This window comes from Ictidomys tridecemlineatus, chromosome 6 (genome assembly GCF_052094955.1).
Source record: "Ictidomys tridecemlineatus isolate mIctTri1 chromosome 6, mIctTri1.hap1, whole genome shotgun sequence".
NCBI lineage: Eukaryota > Metazoa > Chordata > Mammalia > Rodentia > Sciuridae > Ictidomys > Ictidomys tridecemlineatus.
In genome coordinates, this window is record NC_135482.1 from 165,206,239 (window position 1) to 165,229,372 (window position 23,134).

Sequence of the window (23,134 nt, forward strand, 5' to 3'; positions counted from 1 at the left end):
CTTCTTAAGTTAATTCAAACCCATAAAAACCTCATATTTTTCATAGACAAACATTAGAGCCACGGATCTAATGTTCAGAGATAAGCTGTCTTAGGGTAAACAAAGCCTGCTTTCACACACTCTCTCAGTCAGGGGCAACAAGGACCTCTGAAGCTTTTGAAAAAGTTTGATGTGTCTAGTATCAACAATCTGCCAAGCAAACTCATAGGCATTCTAATAGCTCCCGTTTTCCCCAGCACAGAGATGCTCTACTTAACAAAACAAAACGGAAAAAAAAAAGTCCTAAGGAAATTTAAATTAACACTAGAAACAAACTCAGTAGAGATTATTTATAGTGTAAGAATGACCTTGGTTTTGTAACAGTATTGTAAACTTTCCTTAAAAATACATTTTGCATGGGGTAAAGATATACTGTGGTCTATTGAAAAGGTCCAGTTCATTTGCTTATTCAGCAAATACATATTGAGCAACTACTACATGCCACATGCTGAGGAACAAAGGGGTGAGCAAAAAAGACAGAAGCCCCCCAGATTCGTTAAGTTTTCTGTCTGCACTATGTGTGTGTACAGTGCTAGGGATCAAACCCAGGGCTCCATACAGGCTAAGCAAGTGCTCTACCACTGAGCTTCAGCCCCAGCTCCCCAATACTATCTGAAGGAAAACAAATGCTAAATAAATCTGTAATTCTGTATATGTAGATATGCATACATAAGTAAAAAAAAAAGTGCTGTGGAAGATCAGCAAAGGGTTATAGTTTGACTTATGAGTTCAAGGAAGTCCTAGGGATGCGCAGGAGTGACCTACATAAAGAGAGTCACAATAATAACAAAAAAAATTAGGAAAAGAAAGATGGTCTTACAGAGTTGTTAGGAATCAATGCACAGGAATGCAGGAGACTTTATTCATTGGCTGTCCTTCATAGTTGTTCAGGACTAGGGTGTAGCTCAGTGGAAGAACATTTGCCTATCACGTTTGAAGCCCTAGTGCAACCCTCAGGACTATAAAAAAAAATTCACTGCCTGCCCGGATGTACTGCTTTGTTCCCAGGAAGTCTTCAGAAAAATCCCAGAGATCCTTTATACACCCATAGTTAAAGGACCAGATGCACAGAAGTACTTTGAATCCAGGGGGTTTAATCAGGAAGGAGCACAGTACCCTGCACGGAATTAAAAACTCAAGAAAGAGTGGGTGTATTTATTTATTAATTTTTTAACCACTGGATTATGCTTGATAATATCTAGGTTAACCCTTTGGTTCCTTCAACTACTTACACACAAATTAAAATAGCCCAGTACTGGGGGCTGGGCTGAGGACCATCCCAACCTTGATAAACTGTGGGTATATATGGCCCTGCCACAGCCTATAAACACCTGACACACCCTATATTGGTGTACTGTCTCTCTCTTCCCATTTTAATGTAAACTTCATGAGGACAGGGGTTTTGTGTTTTGTATACTGCTGTATTCCTGATATATGGAATTAAGCTTAAGTAAGCATTCAGTTAATGGATACTAACTGAATAAATGGTCTTTGACCAGGACTCCCTAATTTTTCTTTTTAACCTTTGTAAGAGTGATGGATGGAGGCAGAATAGATAAATTCAAGCTGTGCAGGGGAGGGAATTCCTTCCTCAAAGTTCTTCGCCTCTAATGGGCAGTTCACTTGGCTGTCTTCTGGCGGTTTGCTGACTCTCTATGAAAGGATTACACAGCCCTGTTGCCATGGGACACTCGGGGCCTCCTGAAAGCAGAGTATACCCCCTTACACACACATCCTAGTGGGCATGATAGTGTGGTGCTCCGTGTATCCCTCTTTCCTCTTGCTAAGAAAAGAGTATGCTCTGTCTAGGTTGTCCCTTCAGCCCGGAACCCAAAGTTCAGACCACAGCCTACCCACAGCCAGCACATTATGTGAGTGATAAATAGGTGTTTATAGCATGGGCTATGGAAACTCGGGAGTTGTTACTGCTGCAAACCTAATATGCCAATCATGGACTACTTTGGGGAGTGAGATTAAGATGAGAGGGGAAGACTTAATAAAACAGAAGAAAGCTGTCTACAGAAACCCACTAGAAGATAACATCTCAAACTGCAATTTAAGTAAATGGGAAAATGAGTCCATTTATAAAAATTAATGTATACACAAGCCTCAGGAACATCTTTTATAAGTCAACATGTGCATACTTAAGAGTATTAGAAAAACCTCACCTTGAAATGAACTAAAGAAGGTTACAATGTTGGGATGTTTCATCTTGGCCAAAAGAATCACTTCTTTCTTTGAAGCTTCTTTGTCTTGGATAGGCATCTAAATTATATTAAGAGACAAGATAACAAGAGTTATCTGTGAAGGTAACTTACTTTCAGGAGCATGCTTCTGTTGTAGGGACAGAGGCAAGGCACCGAAGATAGCAGGAAACAGTTTTATTTGGCTGCAGCCAGGTTCAGAGGGCACAGTCTTTGCTGTAATCAATTAATCCCCTGAGCCCCGAGTTCAGGGAGTTTCAGAGTTTTATACCCAGCATGTAAGGGGAAGGGCTCAGAAGTTCACAGTCTGCAGAAGTTCACATAAAGCAGCTTTTTCTTTCACTGTTCTGGGCAAGTTAACTCTCCAAGGACAACACCTGAGAAGGGGAGAGCTTCTTCTCCCCTTTCTTTCCTCCTCCTGCCAGCTGTGACCATGGAGCCCAATTGTAACTTATCTAAAAAAATGTAGACATCTCTGTGAAACCCCAGCTCAAGGCCAGAGGCCTTGTTTGCACATTTCTTCAAAGTACTATACTGGATATGTTTGTGAAAAAGTAATAAGGGGATGTTCAGCACCTGGAGTGCTGGTATCTTCCCGGCCAGTGGCCAAGTAAATAGGGTGACATGAAAATAGGAAGTTTATCTACATTGGACTCTTCCGCAGAGACTCTTTTGCTGACAGTCCTAAAATCAGGCATGGTGAAGAGGGCTATTCTGTGGAGAAAGGGGGTGCCACTTCGCTTCCTTTTCACTCCCACCTAAAATTCCCTAGGATGCGCTGGGAATGTAGCTCAGTGGTATAGCGCATGCTAAGTACGTATGAGGCCCTGGGTTCAAACCCCAGCACCAAAATAAATGAATTACATTAAATGCCTAAGATGAAATTGGTTTTTCATGTCACTTCTAAAACCCATCTCTTAGGTAGAGAAGATGCCATCTCTAGAATTAGTAAAGTGTTCCATATTTAATCAACATCTGTCAATGGGAACCATAATCAAGAAAATAAATACTGCTGGTGCAATTTTACTGTATTAAAAGTCAGAAGCCAGGGGTGGTGAACCACACCTTTAGTCCCAGGTACTGGGGAGGCTGAGGCAGGAGAATCACTTGAACCCAGGATTTTGAGATCAGTCTGAGCAATATAATGAGAACCTGTTTCAAAAATAAGTAAGTAAAAGTTGTCCCCCTCCCCATCTATTTCTATTTTTTAAAAAGACAAAACACTCTGATAAAAAAAAAAAAAAAACAGCAAAGCAGCACGGCCTGATGGCACTGCCTGTAGAGCACCCCCTGGGTTCAATCCCTAGTGACTCTCTCTCTCTCTCTCTCTCTCTCTCTCTCTCTCTCTCTCTCACACACACACACACACACACACACACACCAAAAAAAAAGAAAAGAAGAAGAAAAAAAGAAAAAAGGAGAAGACAAAAACAGCAAAGCAACATACACAAAAAAGAAAGAAAATAAAGGAATTAAATATGATCAATAAATAGGAAAAATAGGGGCTGGGGCTCAGTGGCAGAGCACTTGACTATGCATGTGTGAAGCCCTGGGTTTGATCCTTAGCACTACATAAAAATAAATAAAATAAAGGCATTCTGTCCACCTACATCTACAAAAAAAAAATTAAAGTAGGAAAAAATACATCATTCAGTAATCAAAGGAATAAAGCTAAAACAAAATTTGCAAAGATGAAAAGAATGTTAACAAACACTATGGGCCAGCAAAATAGACATTCATATTTCTGGTAAAAGTCCATACATTGGTAAAATTACATAATATGAAATTTAAAACTATTCTTATTTTTGAATAATTCTAGAAAAATTTCCAAAGAAAAGAACAAAAAAAGCCAGGGCCACAGATGAAGAAGAAATGGTGGAAATTCATTTGGAAAATCAAATGGGGGTGGGGAGAACTGCCTCAATACAGGCTAATCAGTGGATTATAATAATAGTGGAGGGTTGAAATGTAGTTTCAAAAGTGGACAATTTCTGTTCTTACATCTGTTCATAAAGAAAATCATAATGCCTTGAAATCACTCTTATATAAATAGATGACCTTTTTGCAGTGTAAATAAATAAATAAATAAATAATGTGCCTAGGAGTTATACAAAATTCTACAAAATTCTTTAATACAGAGTTTTATTGCTGGTGTTTAAATTACTCTAATAATACAGACTTGCAAATTTGATTGTTTGGTGTGCCAGGGATAGGACCCAGGACCGTGTGTGCTACAAACTCGCTCAACCTCTGAACAACACTCCTAACCCTAAAGTCCACTTAATCATTAAAAATAGTCTGGAGAACAAAACAAAATTTAAAAAAAAAAAAAACACTGAGCTACATCACTAGCCCTTTTTATTTTTCATTTTGATACAGCAAGCTAAGCTGACAAGACTGGCCTTGAACTTGTGATCCTCAGCCTCCCTAGCAGCTGGAGTTACAGGTATGCACTACCGAGCCCGGCTTGGAGAGAAATTTTTAAAAATGCTTATAGTAAATAATTAAGAAAGATGTCATAAATTATCTTTGTTTTCCTCTAAAAGGTCTTATTTTCCTCTTTGCTTATTTTCAAAATTTCTACAATGAATTTTTTCCCCTTATAATTAAGAAAAGATACAGCATGCACAGGAGGGACCTGAATTCAATCCCAGAACTGCCAAATAAAGGGGGGGGTATGGTGGAGAGACAAGATACAACACTTTTTTTTTTGAAGCAATCTATAAAAAAGAACATGTTTAATAACAGTAGTATGATAAGAGAAAATATTAGTTTTTTTGATACCTGTAAGAAAATAAGCAATTTAAATTCTGACCTAGAGTTATTGGTGGTGGTGGTGGCACTGGAGAGATGAGAAGAAATGTAAACTTCTCTAGACAAGAAATAATAAATTAAATAATAAAATAAATGTAAATTTCTCTAGACAAGAAATAATAAAAAGCTACATTAGAGCAGAAAGGAAGAAATAGGTAATCATTTTTTTTGTAATCAATGTTGATACCATGACAGCAATGTCACAGGCAAATCTGATAGCATAAAGAAATATGGGGAGATGAGAATAATGAGTTATAAAATAGCATTCTACTTATTTATGGAACATAGTTAAATGATGAATACAATTAGTATTGCACTAGAAAAACAGTTTGTGATTATACTAACAATTTGGATAGATGCTATGAAATGAGTTGATAAATATTTTTATAAAAAAGTTTTTCTGTTTTTTCTGGTACTGGGGATCAAACCCAAGGCCTTGTACAACCTAAGTAAGCACTTTACCACTGAGCTATATCCCAGCTCTAGAAGTTTTATATTTTTATGGAGTCAACCCTGCCACCTTTTCTTTTATGACTTCCAGTGAAGTTTGGGAGCGTGGCTCTAGCATTATGAAAACTGTACTATAGAGGCTGGGATTGTGGCTCAGAGGTAGAGCACTTGCCTAGCACATGCAAGGCCCTGGGTTTGATCCTCAGCACCACATTAATAAATAAATAAATAAAGGTATTGTGTCCAACTATAACTAAAAAATAAAATATTTTTTTTTAAAAAAACTGTACTATATGAAAAATGGAGCCATGAGAAAGCTGCTGGAGGACCCAAGGTATTGACAAATCACCCAACTCTACGTGACAAAAGAAATTTAAGCAAATTCAAGGAAGAGAAAGAGTCCAGAGTATTTAGCAGATAATTGGAATTTGGAGAGAGAAAAAACTCACAGATGACCCCAAGATTTGGAGCCCAGATAACATAAAGACATTGATGTCATTAACACAGTGCAGTACAGGGATGGTGAAATGGGTCTGCATGTAATGATGGGAAATTCCCACTTGGTTTTGGGCACAATTGCGGTAACTAGCTCCCAAATGGTCTCAATGATCCTTGTCCTAAATTCTGTCTTTTTTTTTTTTTTTTTTGGTACCAGGGATTGAACCCAGAGGCACTTAACCTCTGAGCCACATTCCCATTGTGTGTGCTTGTGTGTGTGTGTGTGTGTGTGTGTGTGTGCGCGCGCGCGCATGTGCTGGGGATTGAACCCAGGATCTTGTGCATGCAAGGCAAGCATTCTATCAACTAGGCTATATCCCCAGCACCCTCCAGTCTGGTTTTTATTTTTAATTTTGAGATAGGGTCTAAGTTACTGAGTCTGGCTTTGAACTTGTGATCCTCCTGCCTCTGCCTCCTGGGCTGCTGGGATTACATGACCTCATCCAGCCCTTGTCCTAAATTCTTGGTGCATAGAAACTGTGAGATGATTATGTTTAGCATTTAAGGAACTAATATGTTACACAGCAATAGATCACTAACATAGATATTACTTAGAGATATCTAGCTGGAAAGTGAAATGTGGAATGAAGGAGCAGGAAGAAGAGTAATCTGCTTAGTGGTAAACACTGAAGTGAAATGAAGTGATTACCAGGTGCTTATGTGCAGAAAGAGAAGGTCAGCAAAGGGCAGATGACTGGGGACATACAGAGAGTGAGGAAAGAGAGGGGCCTCGGGAACAGCAGTCAGATAAACAAAATGAGTGAGCAGAACAAAGTCATAGAAGAAGACTATAACAGGGTACTAGAATAAGAGAACACTATGAATATGCCATGGATCCATAATACGGGACCTGTATTGGCAAATTGCATTATGTCTGAAGTTAATCATTCACATATGAGGTTTAACTTAGGTTTGGGTAGTTTTTAGGGAGTTTCTTTTACAACTTTCTTTTAAAGTTCTTTTACAACTTTAAAAATTGTGGTAAAATATATAAAAGACACAATTTATACTATTTTAATCATTTTTAAGAGTACAATTATTCTTAACAAAAATTGGAACTTCTCAACTTTACCTTTGCAAAATTGATCTCTTTTATGACACAGTGCTTGCTATCCAATTTTTCTTTAGCCAAGTATGCTTTTCCAAAGGCACCTTCCCCAATGATTTTAATCATGTCAAATTTATCCATGGTCTACAGTGCTCGAAGGTTTCTGGGAATAAAGTATTGAAATTTTACTGCACATTCCTCATAACAAAGTCAGATTTTTTTTTTTTTTTTGGACTGGAAATTGATCTCAAGGGCACTTAACCACTGAGCCACATCCCCAGCCCTATTTTGTATTTAGAGACAGGTGTGTTGTTTAGCACCTCAGTTTTGCTGAGGCTAGCTTTGAACTCATGATCCTCCTGCCTCAGCCTCCCAAGCCGTTCGGATTATGGGCATGTGCCACTGCACCGGGCCAAAGTCAGAAAATTGATGACTAAAATGTAAAAGAACTGACGTTGCGAAAATTTCCCTTCCAACTTTGCAAAGACAGAATCAAATAATTTCCTTCCATTGTGACCTTGAGCAAGTCACTTAACCTTGCAAAACCTCACTTTTCAGGTTTTAAATGGAAATAATACCTGTGTTGAAAGTTTGTTCTGACAAGGAAAGATCTTATATCCCTGGTGCCTGTCACCTCCAGAGAAGAGGAATATCCTTATGTCGGTGTGGTAGCACAATCTAGCCCTTCTCAGTGAGAAGGTGCTGCCCCCTAGGGGAAGCTTGTAAATTGATACGGGGTTTTCAGCTTTGCACAGAATCAGAGGCATTACAGTATTTAGAGGCAGTTAGGGTCTGCAATACTAGTTGGCAAGCGAAGGCCTGCACTACACAGTAAAGGATTGCCCTGCCGCTCAAACTTGGAAAGTCTCCTGGTACATTTACATGTGTAGAAGAATCCGTTCACAATTATCTGCGGCTTGACCCAAATTCTGTTTTACCTCTAGACATTATATATATATATATATATATATATATATATATATATATATATATATATATATATATATATATATATATATATTTTCCTACAGGTATAACTCACACTGCATTTCCTACGAATGATATGTAGATATCATTTATTGCATTCTTTATTGCATTTTGGAACTTTACCAAAAATTGTTCACCATTTTTGAAAATCACGCCCTCCATTGGCCGCGCTCAGAGACCCAGCAATCTGCCCGCCGCCGCCACATTCAGGAGACTGCAGTACTACTTTGTAGTAGTGCTACGCACTTACAGAGGGAAATACACACTTTGTCTCCTTCTACTTCCCTTTATGCTACCATTAGAACATAACGCGGGTTTTTAAAAATCAGGTGAACAAGACAGGTTGTTTTTCCATGTCAGGGTAGGAAGTGGGCACCAAAGCGTTGCCAGCGGAGACCACGAGCACCAGAAGACCAGGTTCTGAACCAGGCGGGGGCGCAATCGCGGGATTCAGACCACCAGTCCTGGAATAGAAGGCGCATGACAGAGGACCACCCTTGGAGTTTGCTGGCTGGAGGGCTGCCCGGTCGCCGCCTGTGCTCAGGAGCTCAGCGTCTTGCGCGTTGCCATGGAGCGCGACACAGCCCTGGACACTAAGCAACTCCTCGCCGGCCAGGCCCCCCAGTCTGGGACTCCATCGGCCCTCCCCACCCCACTCCCATCTCCGCCCCGCCCCGCCGCCCCCTGCGGATCCCGGGGCAGCTCCATCTAGGGACGAGGCCTGCCGGCAGCATACCTTTCTGCCGGCTCCTGGCTCCCCTAGGCCAGCAAAGCGTCTGGGTGGATCCAGGTTTCCCGGGCAGCTGAAACTGCCGGTGGCCTGGGCGGAGCCAGTGAGGGAACACAGGTAGGGTGCCGGGCTAGAGACAGGACACCTGTCTGCACCGTTCACCCTGAAAAAAAGGGCAGAGACCCAACAGATAGATCACCAATCTCCTAATGCCTTAGGTCGCGACCGCTAGCATAACACAAGATCTATACCAGTCCCCACTCTTTTAGGGAGCACCTTGCATACATTTTTCTCTATTCTTTAAATCACCTCCAAAGAGGTAGTCTCCCAGTTTTACAAAATGAACTGAACGGAGGCAGGAAGCATATTATTTGTTTTTGTCATGGTGGTGGTGCCGGGAATTGAACCAGGCACTTGGCGAAGGTTGAGCCAGTGCTCTACTACTGATCTACACTCTGAGCAGGAAATGTGTGTTGTATAGGGCCTTAAATACTGTCATGGGTGTATGTGAGACAGATCCGGTCCTACTCTTGGCCACAACCCTCGCCTTCCTTTGGGTCCCCTTACAAACTATCTGCTGCCCAGTAGTTTGCAAACTGGCCCTCTCACCCTGTCCTATTCCTGATTGGCACATCAAGTTGCAGTCTAATACAGTTCATTACCTGTCTAAGTAGTTGAAAGGATGTAACTTTCACCAAAGGTAAATCCTGACACAAGTAGAACACGTCTATATCCAATGAATCTAAATAACATGACCATTTAACCCATCTTTGACACTCATACACTGCTGGTGGGACTTCAAATTGGTGTAGCCAATATGGAAAGCAGTATGGAGATTCCTTGGAAAATTGGGAATGGAGCAACCATTTGACCCAGCTATCCCTCTTCTCAGTCTATACCCAAAGGACTTAAAAACAGCACACTACAGGGACACAGCCACATCGATGTTTATAGCAGCACAATTCACAATAGCTAAACTGTGGAACCAACCTAGATGCCCTTCATAGATGAATGGATTAAAAATGGCATATATATACACAATGGAATATTACTCAGCAATAAAAGAGAATGAAATTATGGCACTTGCAGGTAAATGGGTGGCAATGGAGAAGACAATGCTAAGTTAGCCAATTCCAAAAGAAACAAATGCTGAATGTTTTCTAAGGTGACTGACTCATAGTGGGGTAGGGAGGGGAAACATGGGAGGAAAAGATGAACTCTAGATAGGAAAGAGAGGTGGGAGGGGAAGGGAGGGGGCAGGGGGTTAGCAAGGATGGTGGAATGTGATGGACATCATTATCCAAAGTACATGTATGGAGACATGAATTGGTGTGAACATACTTTATATATAACTAGAGATATGAAAAACTGTGCTTTATATGTGTAATAAGAATTGTAATGCATTCCTCTGTCGTTTATTTAAAAAAATCAATAATAAAAAGTAACCCACCTTTGTCCAAAAACAAACAAAAAACCAACCACTGCCTGTAAAGATCTATCAATAACTAAAAAAAAAAAAAAAAATTTAAAGGACACTTAAGTTCAAGGTTAGCCTCAGCAACTTAGTGAGTCCCTGTTTTCAAAATAAAATACATAAATAGGGCTGGGAATGTAGCTCAATGGTAAACACACACACACAATCAATCCCATCAGTTTTTCTTCATTCCCGCCCCTTATTTTATTCCCAGTTCTGGTGATCTTGAACCCAGGGGTGCTTTACCACTGAGCTACTTCCCAGTCTTTCCCATGTTCCCCTGCCCTTTTGGAGACAGGAAAAATTGCAGAAACTGGCCCTCAAACTTGCCATCCTCCTGCCTCAGCCTCCTGAATCACTAGGAGGCATTTGCATACCTGGCCCCATCCTTTTTCTTAAAAACTATTAAGTGCTTGGGCTGGGGATGTAGCTCAAGCGGTAGCCTGCTCGCCTGGCATGTGTGGGGCACTGGGTTCGATCCTCAGCACCACATAAAAATAAAATAAAGATATTGTGTCCACTGAAAACTAAAAAATAAATATTAAAAAAATTCTCTATCTAAAAAACAACAACAAAAAACTATTAAATGCTGAAAAATCTCATCTAAATACAGATGCAGGACTAGAAGCTTTGTTAAAATTATCCCTCAATTTTGCATAGTTGTATGTGCAGAATCATACAGTAATTATCACAAAAAATGGTTTATAATCATCACCTGATAATTCCATTCACTTCCTGAAATTTTATTGAAGCAAACAATCCTACAAACCATTGGATTTTCAAAATAATTAATCCAAGACTCATTCAGCCTCTTATACATTCAAGATGCCTTTAATTGATGGTTTGGAAATGTTTACACCCTGGGGCAATGCTAAGATTTGAGATGACTGAGAGCTATAAAATATAGTGTATATGGAAATTGAGGATCTGTAAATACTTTAAAACTATCCTTGCCTGCCTTAACTTTTTTTTAAGAGAGTAGTGACTACCTTCAAGGAGCTAATCACAATCCACCTCATTCTCCCCATAGCTAATCCTCTGACTGGGTTCTTTTGTATATCCTATAAGAATCTGTACTTAAGGATAACTACCCAGAGCTAGATCTTATTTAAAAACTGCACATATGCTGGGCACAGCAGCGCATGCCTATAATCCCAGCAGCTCAGGAAGCTGAAGCAGGAGGGTTACAAGTTCAAAGCCAGTCTCAGCAACATAGTGAGGCCCTTAGCAACTCAGTGAGACCCTGTCTCTAAATAAAATACAAATTTGAGGGCCAGCTCAGTAGTTAAGTGCCCTTGAATTCAATTCCCAGTACCAAATAAATAAATAAAATCGCACACATTATATTCTAAGTAAATGTATTTAGATCTGCAAACCTTGAGGAAATGTGAAAATTGTTATAGTAATAAACACAAGTTGTAGCAACAGGAATAGTTAACATATGAGCTGCTAAAACTATCTATGGTCAGCATCCCCAAGGGGTAGGCATCATTATCCTCATTTTATAACTAAGAAAATTTGGGGTCAAAGAAGTGAAGTAATTTCCTACCATCGATCACACTACTGGTTAGTGGTAGAGCTAGCATCCAACTTATGTTCTATCAGATTGCAAAGCTCATACCCGTCTGCTCTACCTTCTCACTTGTGCTCACTCATAGGAGTTCTAGATTTTTAAAACTGTGATGCTAATCAGGAGCAATTTTAAGTATTGGCAGTTCCCCACTCTTCATTCTATTTCCAAACGTGAATTCTTCATTTGAAACATCTCTCCCATGGGACTCCAGCACATTCTCTCGGGCAGGCGTTATCCATCGCACACACCCTGCCATTCAGCTCGCTTCCTCAATTCTGACACCCAATCAAGGTCGTCGTCATCTTCCTCAAAGTCCCTGTGCAAAAACAATTTGGATGATAAGCCTCTGTATTAAAAGTCAACATGTATTTGTTGAGACATTCAAAGTAGAACACTACCATATTATTCAAATTTTAAAAAATGAGTTCCATGAGGAATAAGATTGTTGTTAGTTCTCCCAAAAGATCACTTATTTCATTGTTTTAAAACTTTTTTCTCAATGCAAAATCTTATGTATTGAAAAATAACAAGTCCTCCAGTACTGAAAACAAAACAAAAAAACAAGTCTAAACTGAAAGATTATATGTGCAAGATTCAGCCAGGAATTCTATAATAAAATTGTAAGGCATTACACATCTCTAAAAAAAAGTCAAGATATAAATATTACTGCATAATGAAAAGTAATGTAACAAGTTCCTACCGAATCTGAAATTATGATATAATATGGTGTCTGCACCCATACACTCAGACACCCCCCCCCCCCAATTAAGGCCTCCAAAGTATATCACAACATACGTGTCTTCTTCATCCAGCCTAGGTTCGAGTCTCTCTGGATCAAAAATGACAGAATTGTGATCTCCATCAACACTGTCTGATACTTCTGTTTCATCAGATAGGGGGCCTTTCAAAAATCCTTCTGAACCTTTAGGGGAATAGTAACAGAAAGTAAGTGAACTTATTTATTTTTGAAATGGTGGGGGGGTGTCTTACAATGTTGTTCAGGCTGCCCCGAACTCCTAGACTCAAACAAATCCCTGACTTCAGCCTCCCAAATGCTGGGACTACCAGGTTCACACCATAGCACCCAGCTAAGTATGCCAATTTAAACAGTATCTACCCAGCATGATTTTGGCATAAACAGGCCCAGAAAGCATCAGTATGTGGATTAAATTTTAAAATAGTACTTTTTAAAAAAAAAAAATTAAAAACACCTCAGAAATTCACACTAAAACCCTTCATAAGAATCTATGATAAAGTATTAAGAGATATCTTTGGAAGTTGGATTACAGTTAACTTTATCTTCTTTTGAATTTTCCTCTCCTTAGTTTCACAATGGAGAAGAAGAAAAGTAAGGAATTAATGGAAGATCACATGTACACTTATTGTTCTTTATTTATTTATTTTACAGTGCTGAGCATGGAACCTAGGGCCTCTTACATGCTAGGAAGGCAAGCTCTTTACCATTGTACCCCAGGCCCCATATATTATTTTTAACAACACTGCAGATACTGATTACATTTGGACTTTTTGCTCATGGAATAAATACCTAACATAAAAATGCAGGCTAAATCTTTATAAAATTCATTTCAAAATAGAGGAATGATATAGTTCTCAAACAGTGAATCTCCTAAAATGAAAATTACTTCATCATTGGACCAGGAAAAAAAAAATCCAGTATCTATAATTGCTAAATCAAAACTTATAGTTGCCAAAATAAAAGGTACAGTGAGGGGCTGGGGGTGTAGCTCAGTGGTAGAGCACATGTGCAAGGCCCTAGGTTCCATCCCCAGCACCAAGAAAGGAAAAAAAAAAAAAAAAAGCATTTGCAGTTATTAACCTTCCTTGACATCTTTTGCCCACCCACCCACCTCCCCTCAGGGCTTCCATAATATTCTGTGCACAACTCCATCAGAACACATACACCACAGAATGCTGCACTCCTATAATGCCAGCAACTCAGGAGGCTGAGGCTGGAGAATCTCAAATTAGAGATTTAGGGAGACTCTGTTTCAAGATAAAAGGGCTGAAGACAGTTCAGAAATCCAGTGGGTTCAATCCCATATTGCAAGCAAAACATGAAAACCACACATACATTCTTAAATGCAGACCAGACCTTTGGTCTACATGCCTAAGGGTAGTATTGTGGAAGATTATTTTGTATAATTTTAGGAAAAATATCTATAAACATAATTTTTAAGTCAGATCATAATTAGTCATCATTTTTGAGCTCTATTCACTATAATAAAACTCAAGTATACAACAAAGAAATCTTGGAGTTGTCACTAAGTAATGATAAATTTGCATGGCAAAAGGGGACTAGTCTTTGTTTGGTGGTCTTAGGGATTTAACCCAGGGGTGTTCCACCACTTAGCTCCACCCTCAGCCTTTTTTTATTTACTTTTTTTTTTTGAGACAGGGTCTCACTAAGTTGCCCAAGTGGGCCTTGAACTTGTGATCCTCTGGCCTTAGCCTCTCAAGTTGCTGGGATTACAGCTATGGCCACCATACTAGGCAAAAACAGGGCTATTCTTGGGCAGGGATGTAGCTCAGTGGTAGACTGCTTGCCTAGCATATGCAAATCACTGGGTCTGATCCCCAGCACTACAAAAAATAAAACAAAACAAAACAAACAAACAAAAAACAGGGGTGCTTTTTGCTTATTAAAATAAGCAAACAAATAAGCAAATAGAAGTTAAGTATTTCTATGAGCATTTTTAAACTACAGCTTAAAACTAGCTAGAAAAGATTCAAGAACCCCTAAAAATACATCTTTGCAACTTTCTAATAAGGGAGAATGGGGACTTATTACTTTATAGGGATAGCTTCAGTTTGGCAAGATTAAAAAAAAAGCTTTGAAGATTAGTTGCACAACAATGTAAAAGTACTTCACATTACTAAATTGTAGATTTAAAATGATTAAGATAGTCAATTTTATGTTATATGTATTTGAGCAAAAATTTTTTTTAAAAAATGAAAGACATTACTATGATTATACAATAGGGAAGAATTACCTGGTCTATATATTGTGTACGTTTGAAATGCCAGGCTGAGATCAGCATTGCTAAGGATGTTCAATAAGGTATCAGGGGTCTCTCTGAGCCACTGCTTACGGGTGTTATTTTCACTATACTTTATTATAGAACCACCTAGTTGTGAAAAGATAAAAATTAGTGCCAAATAAGAAAAAGATTTTCAGCATCTATCTTCCAAACTATTTCTAGAACAGTTAATTGTATTTGACTCTTAGCTAAAATTTCACTCGCCTATATGAGTAGCACTTTGATATGGGATGCCAAATATTCTTTATAGATGGACATAAAATGGTAGCACAGTGAATAACTACTAGAAATTGTTCTATAATAAATAATACTATTCAATCTGACTACAGTTGGTCTTCTGTATCTGAATTTTTAAAAATAATATGCACAGTTACACATTACACAATGTACAAGAATGCAGCAAGCACCAAGAGAACTTATTTACATACAGTTTGTTATGCTTTTTATGGTGGACAGCAAGCAAATACCGTTTTTCCTAACAGCTCTGACAGATAACCACTTTTTTTAAAGTGCTAGCTTCAAAAATATTTTTTGAAAAATTAAGTTTGGACTGAGATTCTAATTATAATTAGATGTATTCCATGCTTGTATAAATATATCAAAATAGTTTCTAATGTCATGTATAAATAAAAAGAACAAATAAAAATTTTAAAAATTAAGTCTTCACTAAACATGTAGACTTTTTTCATGTCATTTTCCCTAAATAATACCATACCACAACTTATCTTGTATTAGGTATTATATTTACATATAATAAGTATTGTAAGTCACTTAGAGATTATGTGAAGTATATAGGAGGGTACGTGTAGGTTATATGCAAGTACCATGCCATTTTATATATGGGACTTGTGTATTTGTGAATTTTGGTCTCTGGAACCAATCCCCCATAGATATCAAGGGATGATGACAGCACTAACCTCTATCATCCTCTGCAGTTAAACTGGAGGTGAGTATGGGTGCATTTTCCAAAGCTCTAAGAGTTGTGCTGGGTACATTTTTCTCCCACTGCCGCCTCTGAGGACTTGGTGAACTGCCTTTCATGGAGTGGACTGACAGATTACCTGATTCTAAAATGCAAAAAAGGAGTGCCAAGCATATTATATTACTTATTTATCTACATCTGCACATGTACTCTAATAATGCAGATATTCTTTTTCAAACTCAGATCTAGGGCTGGGGATGTGGATCAAGCGGTAGTGCGCTTGCCTGGCATGCGTGCGGCCCAGGTTCGATCCCCAGCACCACATACAAAACAAAGATGTTGTGTCCGCCGATAACTAAAAAATAAAAAATATTAAAAAAAAAAACCTCAGATCTAGCAACAGTGTTATTTCAAGTCTAAGGAGCAAAGTAAATGAAAATAAAAATGCAGAAAAGAAATAATCCAAATGATGGATCAACTCAAAATAAATCACTAAAGTAAAATGAATTTAAAAAATAATATGCAGAGAGTTATACATTACATGGTATACAAGAATGAAGCCCTAAAAGAACTTGAACAGCTTGTTATATTTTTTATGGTGGACAAATATCAATTTTCCTAATGGCTCTGAGTGATAAATACTGTTTTTTTTTTTTTTTTTTTCAGTGCTAGGGATTGAACCCAGGGCCCAAGCTTGCTAAGCATACACTCTAACACTGAACTTCACACCCAGCTCGCTCGCTCGCGCTCTCTCTCTCTCTCTCTCTCTCTCTCTCTCTCTCTCTCTCTCTCTCTCTCTCCTTTTTTTGGGGGGGGGATGGGGATGGGTAAGTAACATAGTCCTGTAACATTAATTACTGAGTGAGCTAATAAATATCTGCCTGTATACTTGCTAGTGATACCTAAGACCTACAAACAGTAAAATTGGCACCCCTTCTATATTCCCCAACTGCCCATATAAGTAATGATTACAATTTGAATAACTTACCTTCTTTCTCTCTGGTTATTCTCCTTAACGCACTTTCACCCAAATTTGTATTCGTGTTTTCTAAATTGGGATGGTTATACTTTCTACCTTTGTTTTCCTCTTGCTTTAAAAGAAGAATTTTAAAATATTCATTAAACAATGCTTGAATGGCTATGAAAGAGTAAACAAATACACAATGTCAAGTGTTTTCAATATAATAAAAAAAATTTTTTTAAAGAGAGTGAGAGAGGGAGAATTTTTTTTTTTAAAGAGAGAATTTTTAATATTTATTTTTTAGTTCTCAGCGGACACAACATCTTTTTTTGTATGTGGTGCTGAGGATCAAACCCAGGTGGCACGCATGCCAGACAGGCGCGCTACCGCTTGAGCCACATCCCCAGCCCCTATAATCAAAATTTAACAAATCAAAAACCATGAAAGCTGGGTGTAATGGTGCAGGCCTGTAGTCCCAGCTATTTGGGAGGTGAAGGCAGGGGGGACTGAAAGTTCTAGGCCACCTTGGACAACTCAGTACGATTCAGTCTCAAAATAAATTTCTTTAAAAAAAAAATTGGGGGATGTAGCTCAGTTGTCAAGTACTTGCCTAGCATGCACAATGCTCTGGGTTTGATCCCCAGTACTGCAAAACAAACAAAAAACGAATGGTCATAAAACCCCAAATACATGTATATCAGTAGCCATATACATTAATAGCCATTAATCTCAATTATTACAAACAAGAAGACAAATTTGACAAGATTTTTATTGAGGAAAATAAAAATGAGGGCTGGAGTTGTAGCTCAGTGGTAGACCACTTGCCTGGCATGCATGAGGCACGGGGTTCAATTCTCAGCATTGAATATAAATAAATAAAACGTTCATTGACAACTAAAAAAAAAACTTTAAAAAAGGATAATGAAAAAAATTTCAATATAGTCTGCTGTCCTGGGCTTGATGTATTTTTTTTTTTTATGCTAAGAATTGAACCCAGGGCCTTGTGCATGCAAGGCAAGCACTCTACCACCTGAGCTATATCCCCAGCCCTTGATGTACTATTAAAATGAAGATATTTTACAGAATTAATAGATTTGGGGCTCAGAAAACAATGCCCTAAAGTATGGCACCTTGGCATACTGAGTACTTTGGAAAAAGGCACTGGAAGATTCCAGGAACAGCCTCAGAACCAATGTCTCTCATCATTCCTTTTCTCTTAAAGCAATTTTTAGAACCCAGAATTATTCTTCTGCACAGTGGGTCACAGAAACTGGAACTCCCTTTCCACAAAGCAAGCCATAATCCTAAGTCTATTACTCTGACCTTCCCCATCTTTCTGTTTTGGAGCTAGCCATAAAGAAATATCAAATATCCTTTCTCTGATCTACCTTGTCCAATAACCCCTCATTCCTGAGGGGTCCTGTCTCATACCTGGGGGAAGTATAACCAAAGGCCTACAACCAAAGGTCAAGAATAATGTTAATGGACAGGCTTCACTGATTTCCCCTTTAGTGTATTCCTATTATAATGGTCAGACCCTTTTTGTCCAATCGCATTTCTACATTGATGTCTGAGCTTCATCAAACGTAAGCTAAAAATGGATTGTCACCCTGGGTGTTTGGCTCTTCACTCTGAAGGCTCTCATGTCACATAAAATTTTGATTAAATTTGTTATCCTTTTCTTGTTAACCTGTCTTTTGTTAGAAGGGTGCTGGCTGTGACCCTTATGACAGGTGAGGAAAGACATCACTCCTTTCTGCGCCTCTACTATATATGGTCAAAATATACCCACTTAAATCAATATATTTCCAAATTATCTCACCCATAGATTTCATGGAGTATAGTAAAATACTATCTAGCTTTTACTAGGTCTTCATATTTTTTGAGGAGAAATACATATGCAGTGCCTAGACAGTCCCAGACCCACAGATTATTATTATTATTATTATTCAGTATTGCACTCAGGGGCACTCAACCACTGACCCACATCCCCAGCCCTATTTTTGTATTGTATTTAGAGACAAGGTTGAGTTGCTCAGTCCCTCATCATTGCTGAGGCTAGCTTTTAACTCGTGATCCTCCTGTCTCAGTCTCCCAAGCCACTGGGATTGTAGGCATGCACCACCACACCCAGCCAGATTCTCAATTATTTTTTGAATGACTAAATAAACAATAGGGCTTGGCTGGCATATTGAGCTTTCTTCTTCTTATGCAATGGCTGGTGCTCAGACTTCTCTTCCCACACATCTAGGGGACACAAACATCTCTATCACTTCACAGTTGAGGTTCACCATAGCACTGATTTTAAAGCCCACCTCCTAAACACACTGGAATCCCAGAAAAGCAAAAGATCAAATTAAATTGGGGAGGGGCAGATATTAACTGCCCCCTAAAGAGTTCAATCTTTCTCCCCATCGTGAATCACTGCTCTCAGCTCCTATAGCAGTGTCAAATTTCTGCCTGGAGCCACTTGGCACTGCCCAGAGCTGGCCTACAGGTCATTCTCATTATACCTCAAGTCTCCCATTACCTAACTTGCTTTCTGGCCATTCTGCCATTTTGTTTACATGCTGTGCCTTTTTTATTTTGCAAACCCACACTGATGTGTCCACTGTAGCTGGTACTGTCACATGATCCACAGTGATGCTTCAGTCAACAATGGGCAACAGTGATCCCTAAGATGTATCACTTAGTGACATTGTAAGTACACTCTCTGATGTTTGTACAATGTTGAAGTTCCCTAGGAACACATTTCTCAGAACATGCCCCAGTTGTTAAATTACATTTGACTATTAAAATTACAGAAGTGGTTGCTTGGACAGAGTTTAGGATCATCTGCAAAAAGATTCAAAAACTTTTCAAGGGGATATAACTTTTATATCTTGAGTGTGATGGTGACCATATCACTGTATAAATAAAATTTAAAAATTCATTAAACTATACACTAAAATTAGGTAAATTTTATTGCATGTACATTATGCTTCAATAAAACTCAAGAAAAAAAATTACTATGAAAAGATTTTTAAAAGGACAGCCACAGGATATATTCCATTTGTTGCAACATAAGAATGGGACACTATTTACAACCTGGGGTTCATTAAAAAAAATCTACAAGTTTAATTATTAGTACATCCCATAATTAGGAAAATACGTTGTCAGAATATATTTATCCTTTTTGAATTAGGAGGTTAATTAAAATATTGAAGAAAGAAAAAAAAATCACCAATAGCACACAATTTGCTAAGATGGGTATGATAACATGGAAAGTGGATCAGCTGCTACGATTCACAACTTTATTACATCTTTAGTGTAAAGAGTGTCACAGCTGCCTGGGGCTGGACAAGATGAGCAGGACCTTGAATGTCCAGATGAAAAATGCTAATTTGATTTTCTGGGATGACAGAGAGGCACTGCAAATTTTTGAACAGAAAAAATGTTAAGATCAAAATAGTGGTCTAAGTGCTATTCAGCTATGAAAGGAAATGAAGTTCTGGTACATGTTATGACACAGATGACCACAGAAAATGTCATGCAAAGAAGCCAGACACAAGAGGATAAATCCTGTATGATCCCACCTATGTGAGACATCTAGAGTTGGCAGATTCTGGAAACAAAGAGTAGATCAGGGGTCACCAGGGGCAGGATTGGGGTTGGAGTGAGGGGAAAGGGGAGTTAGTATTGAAGAGACAGAGTATCGTTTAGGGTGATGAAAAGTTTTAGAAGTGGTGATAATAGTTGTACAATGTTGTGAATAACATTGAATATTGTAAAATTTGTCATTTCAGGAAATTTTAAGTGTAGAATTCAGTAGCTTAAATTGCATTCATAAATTTGTACAACAAACATATATTTATGTATATTTGTATTGTATACATTTAAATTTATATATGTTTATGTTGTACAAAGTTATAAATGCATAAATGTATATAAACAATAAAACCACAATTAAAAAATGATAGGCTGAAATATATTTTCATTATTATTGAAGGCAGGGTAAAATTCTGCCTTCACATCTATATTGAAACCCCTGTCATTAGTAATTAAAACTGGAAAAACAAACAAAATAAATGATGATCTAAATGTAAGATGACAGCTACCCATTACTTCACATGCTAAAAGATGAAGAACTGCTTAACTGAAGGTCATAGTCTTCCAAATATCCAATGGATATTTCATAAATTGAAATTTTTTTCTGTTTTTACAGTTCTGGGGATTGAACCCAGGGCCTCGCACATGCTAGGCAAGAGTTCTACCACTGAACTACATCCCCAGCCCCCACATACATTTAATTTTGAAGCACTTACCATCACGTTCGTTTCATTTCCCAAAGCTATCATGATTCTGCTAGGATCTAGTTTAAAAGAAAAAGAAGATAGAAAGAAAACACAAGAAGGCTTGTCATATTAAGTTTCCTACATGAAGTTTGAGAAAAATGAGGGTTTTAAAATCAAAGAGCCAAAGCATTATCCTCAACAGGGAAACAACCTTTAATCCTCTGGTAACACACCTCAATTGTTTAAAGAAGGTTTCTGCTATTTTATTCCTAATATCATGAAAATCTCGAAGTTAAGAGATATCACTATTCACTTATGCCTATTCATTTCTGCAGGAAGAGGTAATATACTCTGCACATTAAAGGTCATCTTCCTCCTTTGCACATGCCACATAATGGAGTCTGTATTCTTGAGAGTGGCAGGTGGAACAGGTACCCATTACAAGAAGTGAGATGCTTTATTCACTCTCAAGGGAAAAAGCAGAAGTCAGGAAGAACTCTGGCAACCAATGCCTTTGGTAGGGACAGCTCCTGGTTTATTTTCCTCCAGCAATTCACGTACCTAATTCACTCAACATTTTAAAAATTACTATTGAACACCTATGATGACAGGCACTGAGAACATAAGAGTGAGCCCGCTCCCCTCGATCCCTGCCCTCACATTCCATGTCACTGTTCAGGACTCACTACCTACAGAAATGGCACTGACAGATGGTCCCATTATGGTGACACATCTCCAAATCCCTTTATTCCTCTTTTTTGAGGAATTGTGAAAACTACATTTTTTCCAAACAACTTCTTCATCTGTTTTTTCTTATCCAGTATTTTTCACTATCCTGGAATGTGAACAAAAGCTACAAAATAATACTGAAAGTAAAATTAACACCAAAGCAAACTAGTAAAACAAAGGTAACTGGTACTCTTCAGTAAAAGGGAAAAGGTTCAATTATAAGACTTCAGGGTTTGTGTCTGTGACATTACAATTTATATATTTTGGTTTTTGTCCATGGTTCTTGGCTCACAACTCCCATGGCTTGTATTATTTCCTAAACAGCTAGAACAATGACTATATCTTCTGTTAAATATCTAGCTTTTTTTTTCTTGCTTCCTCAAGAAGGATGGTAATGTTGGAGTACTTTAGGCCTCTGAAAGCAAAATCTCTCTCTGATCTTTTCCTGGGTTCCTTTTCTCTGCTCCTATTTCTCCCCAAGGCAGGCTTTAGAAACTAGAATTTCTCTTCCCCAAGGTGAGTCATAGAAATTAATAATATACTCTAATTTTCCTTTCTGTCTTAGAGCTGACCATAAAGAAATTCTCTGATCTTTCTTAATTGAGAGTTAGATCATAAGACCTTCATTTCAGTGAGGTATGGTGGCATGTGCCTGAAATCCTAGCCACTTGGAAGGCTGAGACAGGAGGATCTCAAGTTCAAGGCCAGCCTCAGCAACTTAGCAAGGCCCTTTCTCAAGATAAAAAGGGTGGGGGATGTAGCCCAGTGGTAAAGTGTCCAAGGTTTAAATCCCCAATACCAAACGAAATAAATAAAAAAGCCAGACCCCCATTTCAGAAGGGGTTTTGCCTCACACCCAGGAAGAAGGAATGCATAGAGAGGCCAAGAAGAATATGGACAGGCCCAGCTGAGTGCCCTCACTCAGCCAAATGGCATTAGATCATACTTCTTTTATCCAATTGCATTTTGACACAGTTGTCCAGGTTTCTATCTTATCTGTATAATGAAGTCTCTAGAAAACCCCAAAAGGACAGGGTTGGGAGAGCATCTAGAGAGCTGAACATCTGGAGGCTCACAGGAAGGTGGAAAACTCACCCCTATACCTGGAGGATGCACCCAACTCCATGTATACCGAATCTCCTGTGCCTCGAGGTCTTCCAGACACTGCCTATGTATCTCTTCATCTGGCTCTTTATGTGAATCTTTTAAAATATTCTTTTATAACAAAGTGCTAAACCTAAATATTTCCCCTGAGTTCTGTAAGCCATGGCAGCAAATTAATCAAGCCTAAAGAAGGGGTCATGGGAACCCCAATTTGTAGCCGGTTGATCAGAAGTCCCAGAGGCTCATACTTGGTACCAATGTCTAAAGC

At 38.5% G+C, this 23,134-nt stretch overlaps 2 protein-coding genes across 10 annotated transcripts in view; both read right to left on the reverse strand.

The window, feature by feature from the left end:
- Nek5 (NIMA related kinase 5) overlaps positions 1 to 7,372 on the reverse strand; it is a 57,152-nt gene extending 49,780 nt beyond the window's left edge. For 2 of the 4 annotated variants that reach the window (XM_078016067.1, XM_078016066.1), the window contains exons 1-2: positions 7,078 to 7,368; positions 2,208 to 2,304 (exon numbers count right to left, since the gene is read on the reverse strand). In XM_078016067.1, coding sequence (XP_077872193.1) covers positions 2,208 to 2,304; positions 7,078 to 7,194 — 214 coding nt within the window. In that variant the 5' untranslated portion in view covers positions 7,195 to 7,368. Of the gene's footprint in view, positions 1 to 2,207; positions 2,305 to 2,357; positions 2,555 to 7,077 lie in introns of those variants that run through there. The other 2 variants (XM_078016068.1, XM_078016069.1) reach the window with 2 other exon arrangements.
- A 4,213-nt stretch (positions 7,373 to 11,585) lies between these two features.
- Positions 11,586 to 23,134, reverse strand: part of Nek3 (NIMA related kinase 3) — a 28,079-nt gene continuing 16,530 nt past the window's right edge. For 4 of the 6 annotated variants that reach the window (XM_078016070.1, XM_078016071.1, XM_078016072.1 and 1 more), the window contains exons 11-16: positions 21,064 to 21,110; positions 16,787 to 16,889; positions 15,794 to 15,943; positions 14,829 to 14,963; positions 12,613 to 12,739; positions 11,586 to 12,133 (exon numbers count right to left, since the gene is read on the reverse strand). In XM_078016070.1, coding sequence (XP_077872196.1) covers positions 12,049 to 12,133; positions 12,613 to 12,739; positions 14,829 to 14,963; positions 15,794 to 15,943; positions 16,787 to 16,889; positions 21,064 to 21,110 — 647 coding nt within the window. In that variant the 3' untranslated portion in view covers positions 11,586 to 12,048. The remainder of the gene's footprint in view (positions 12,134 to 12,612; positions 12,740 to 14,828; positions 14,964 to 15,793; positions 15,944 to 16,786; positions 16,890 to 21,063; positions 21,111 to 23,134) is intronic. The other 2 variants (XM_078016073.1, XM_078016075.1) reach the window with 2 other exon arrangements.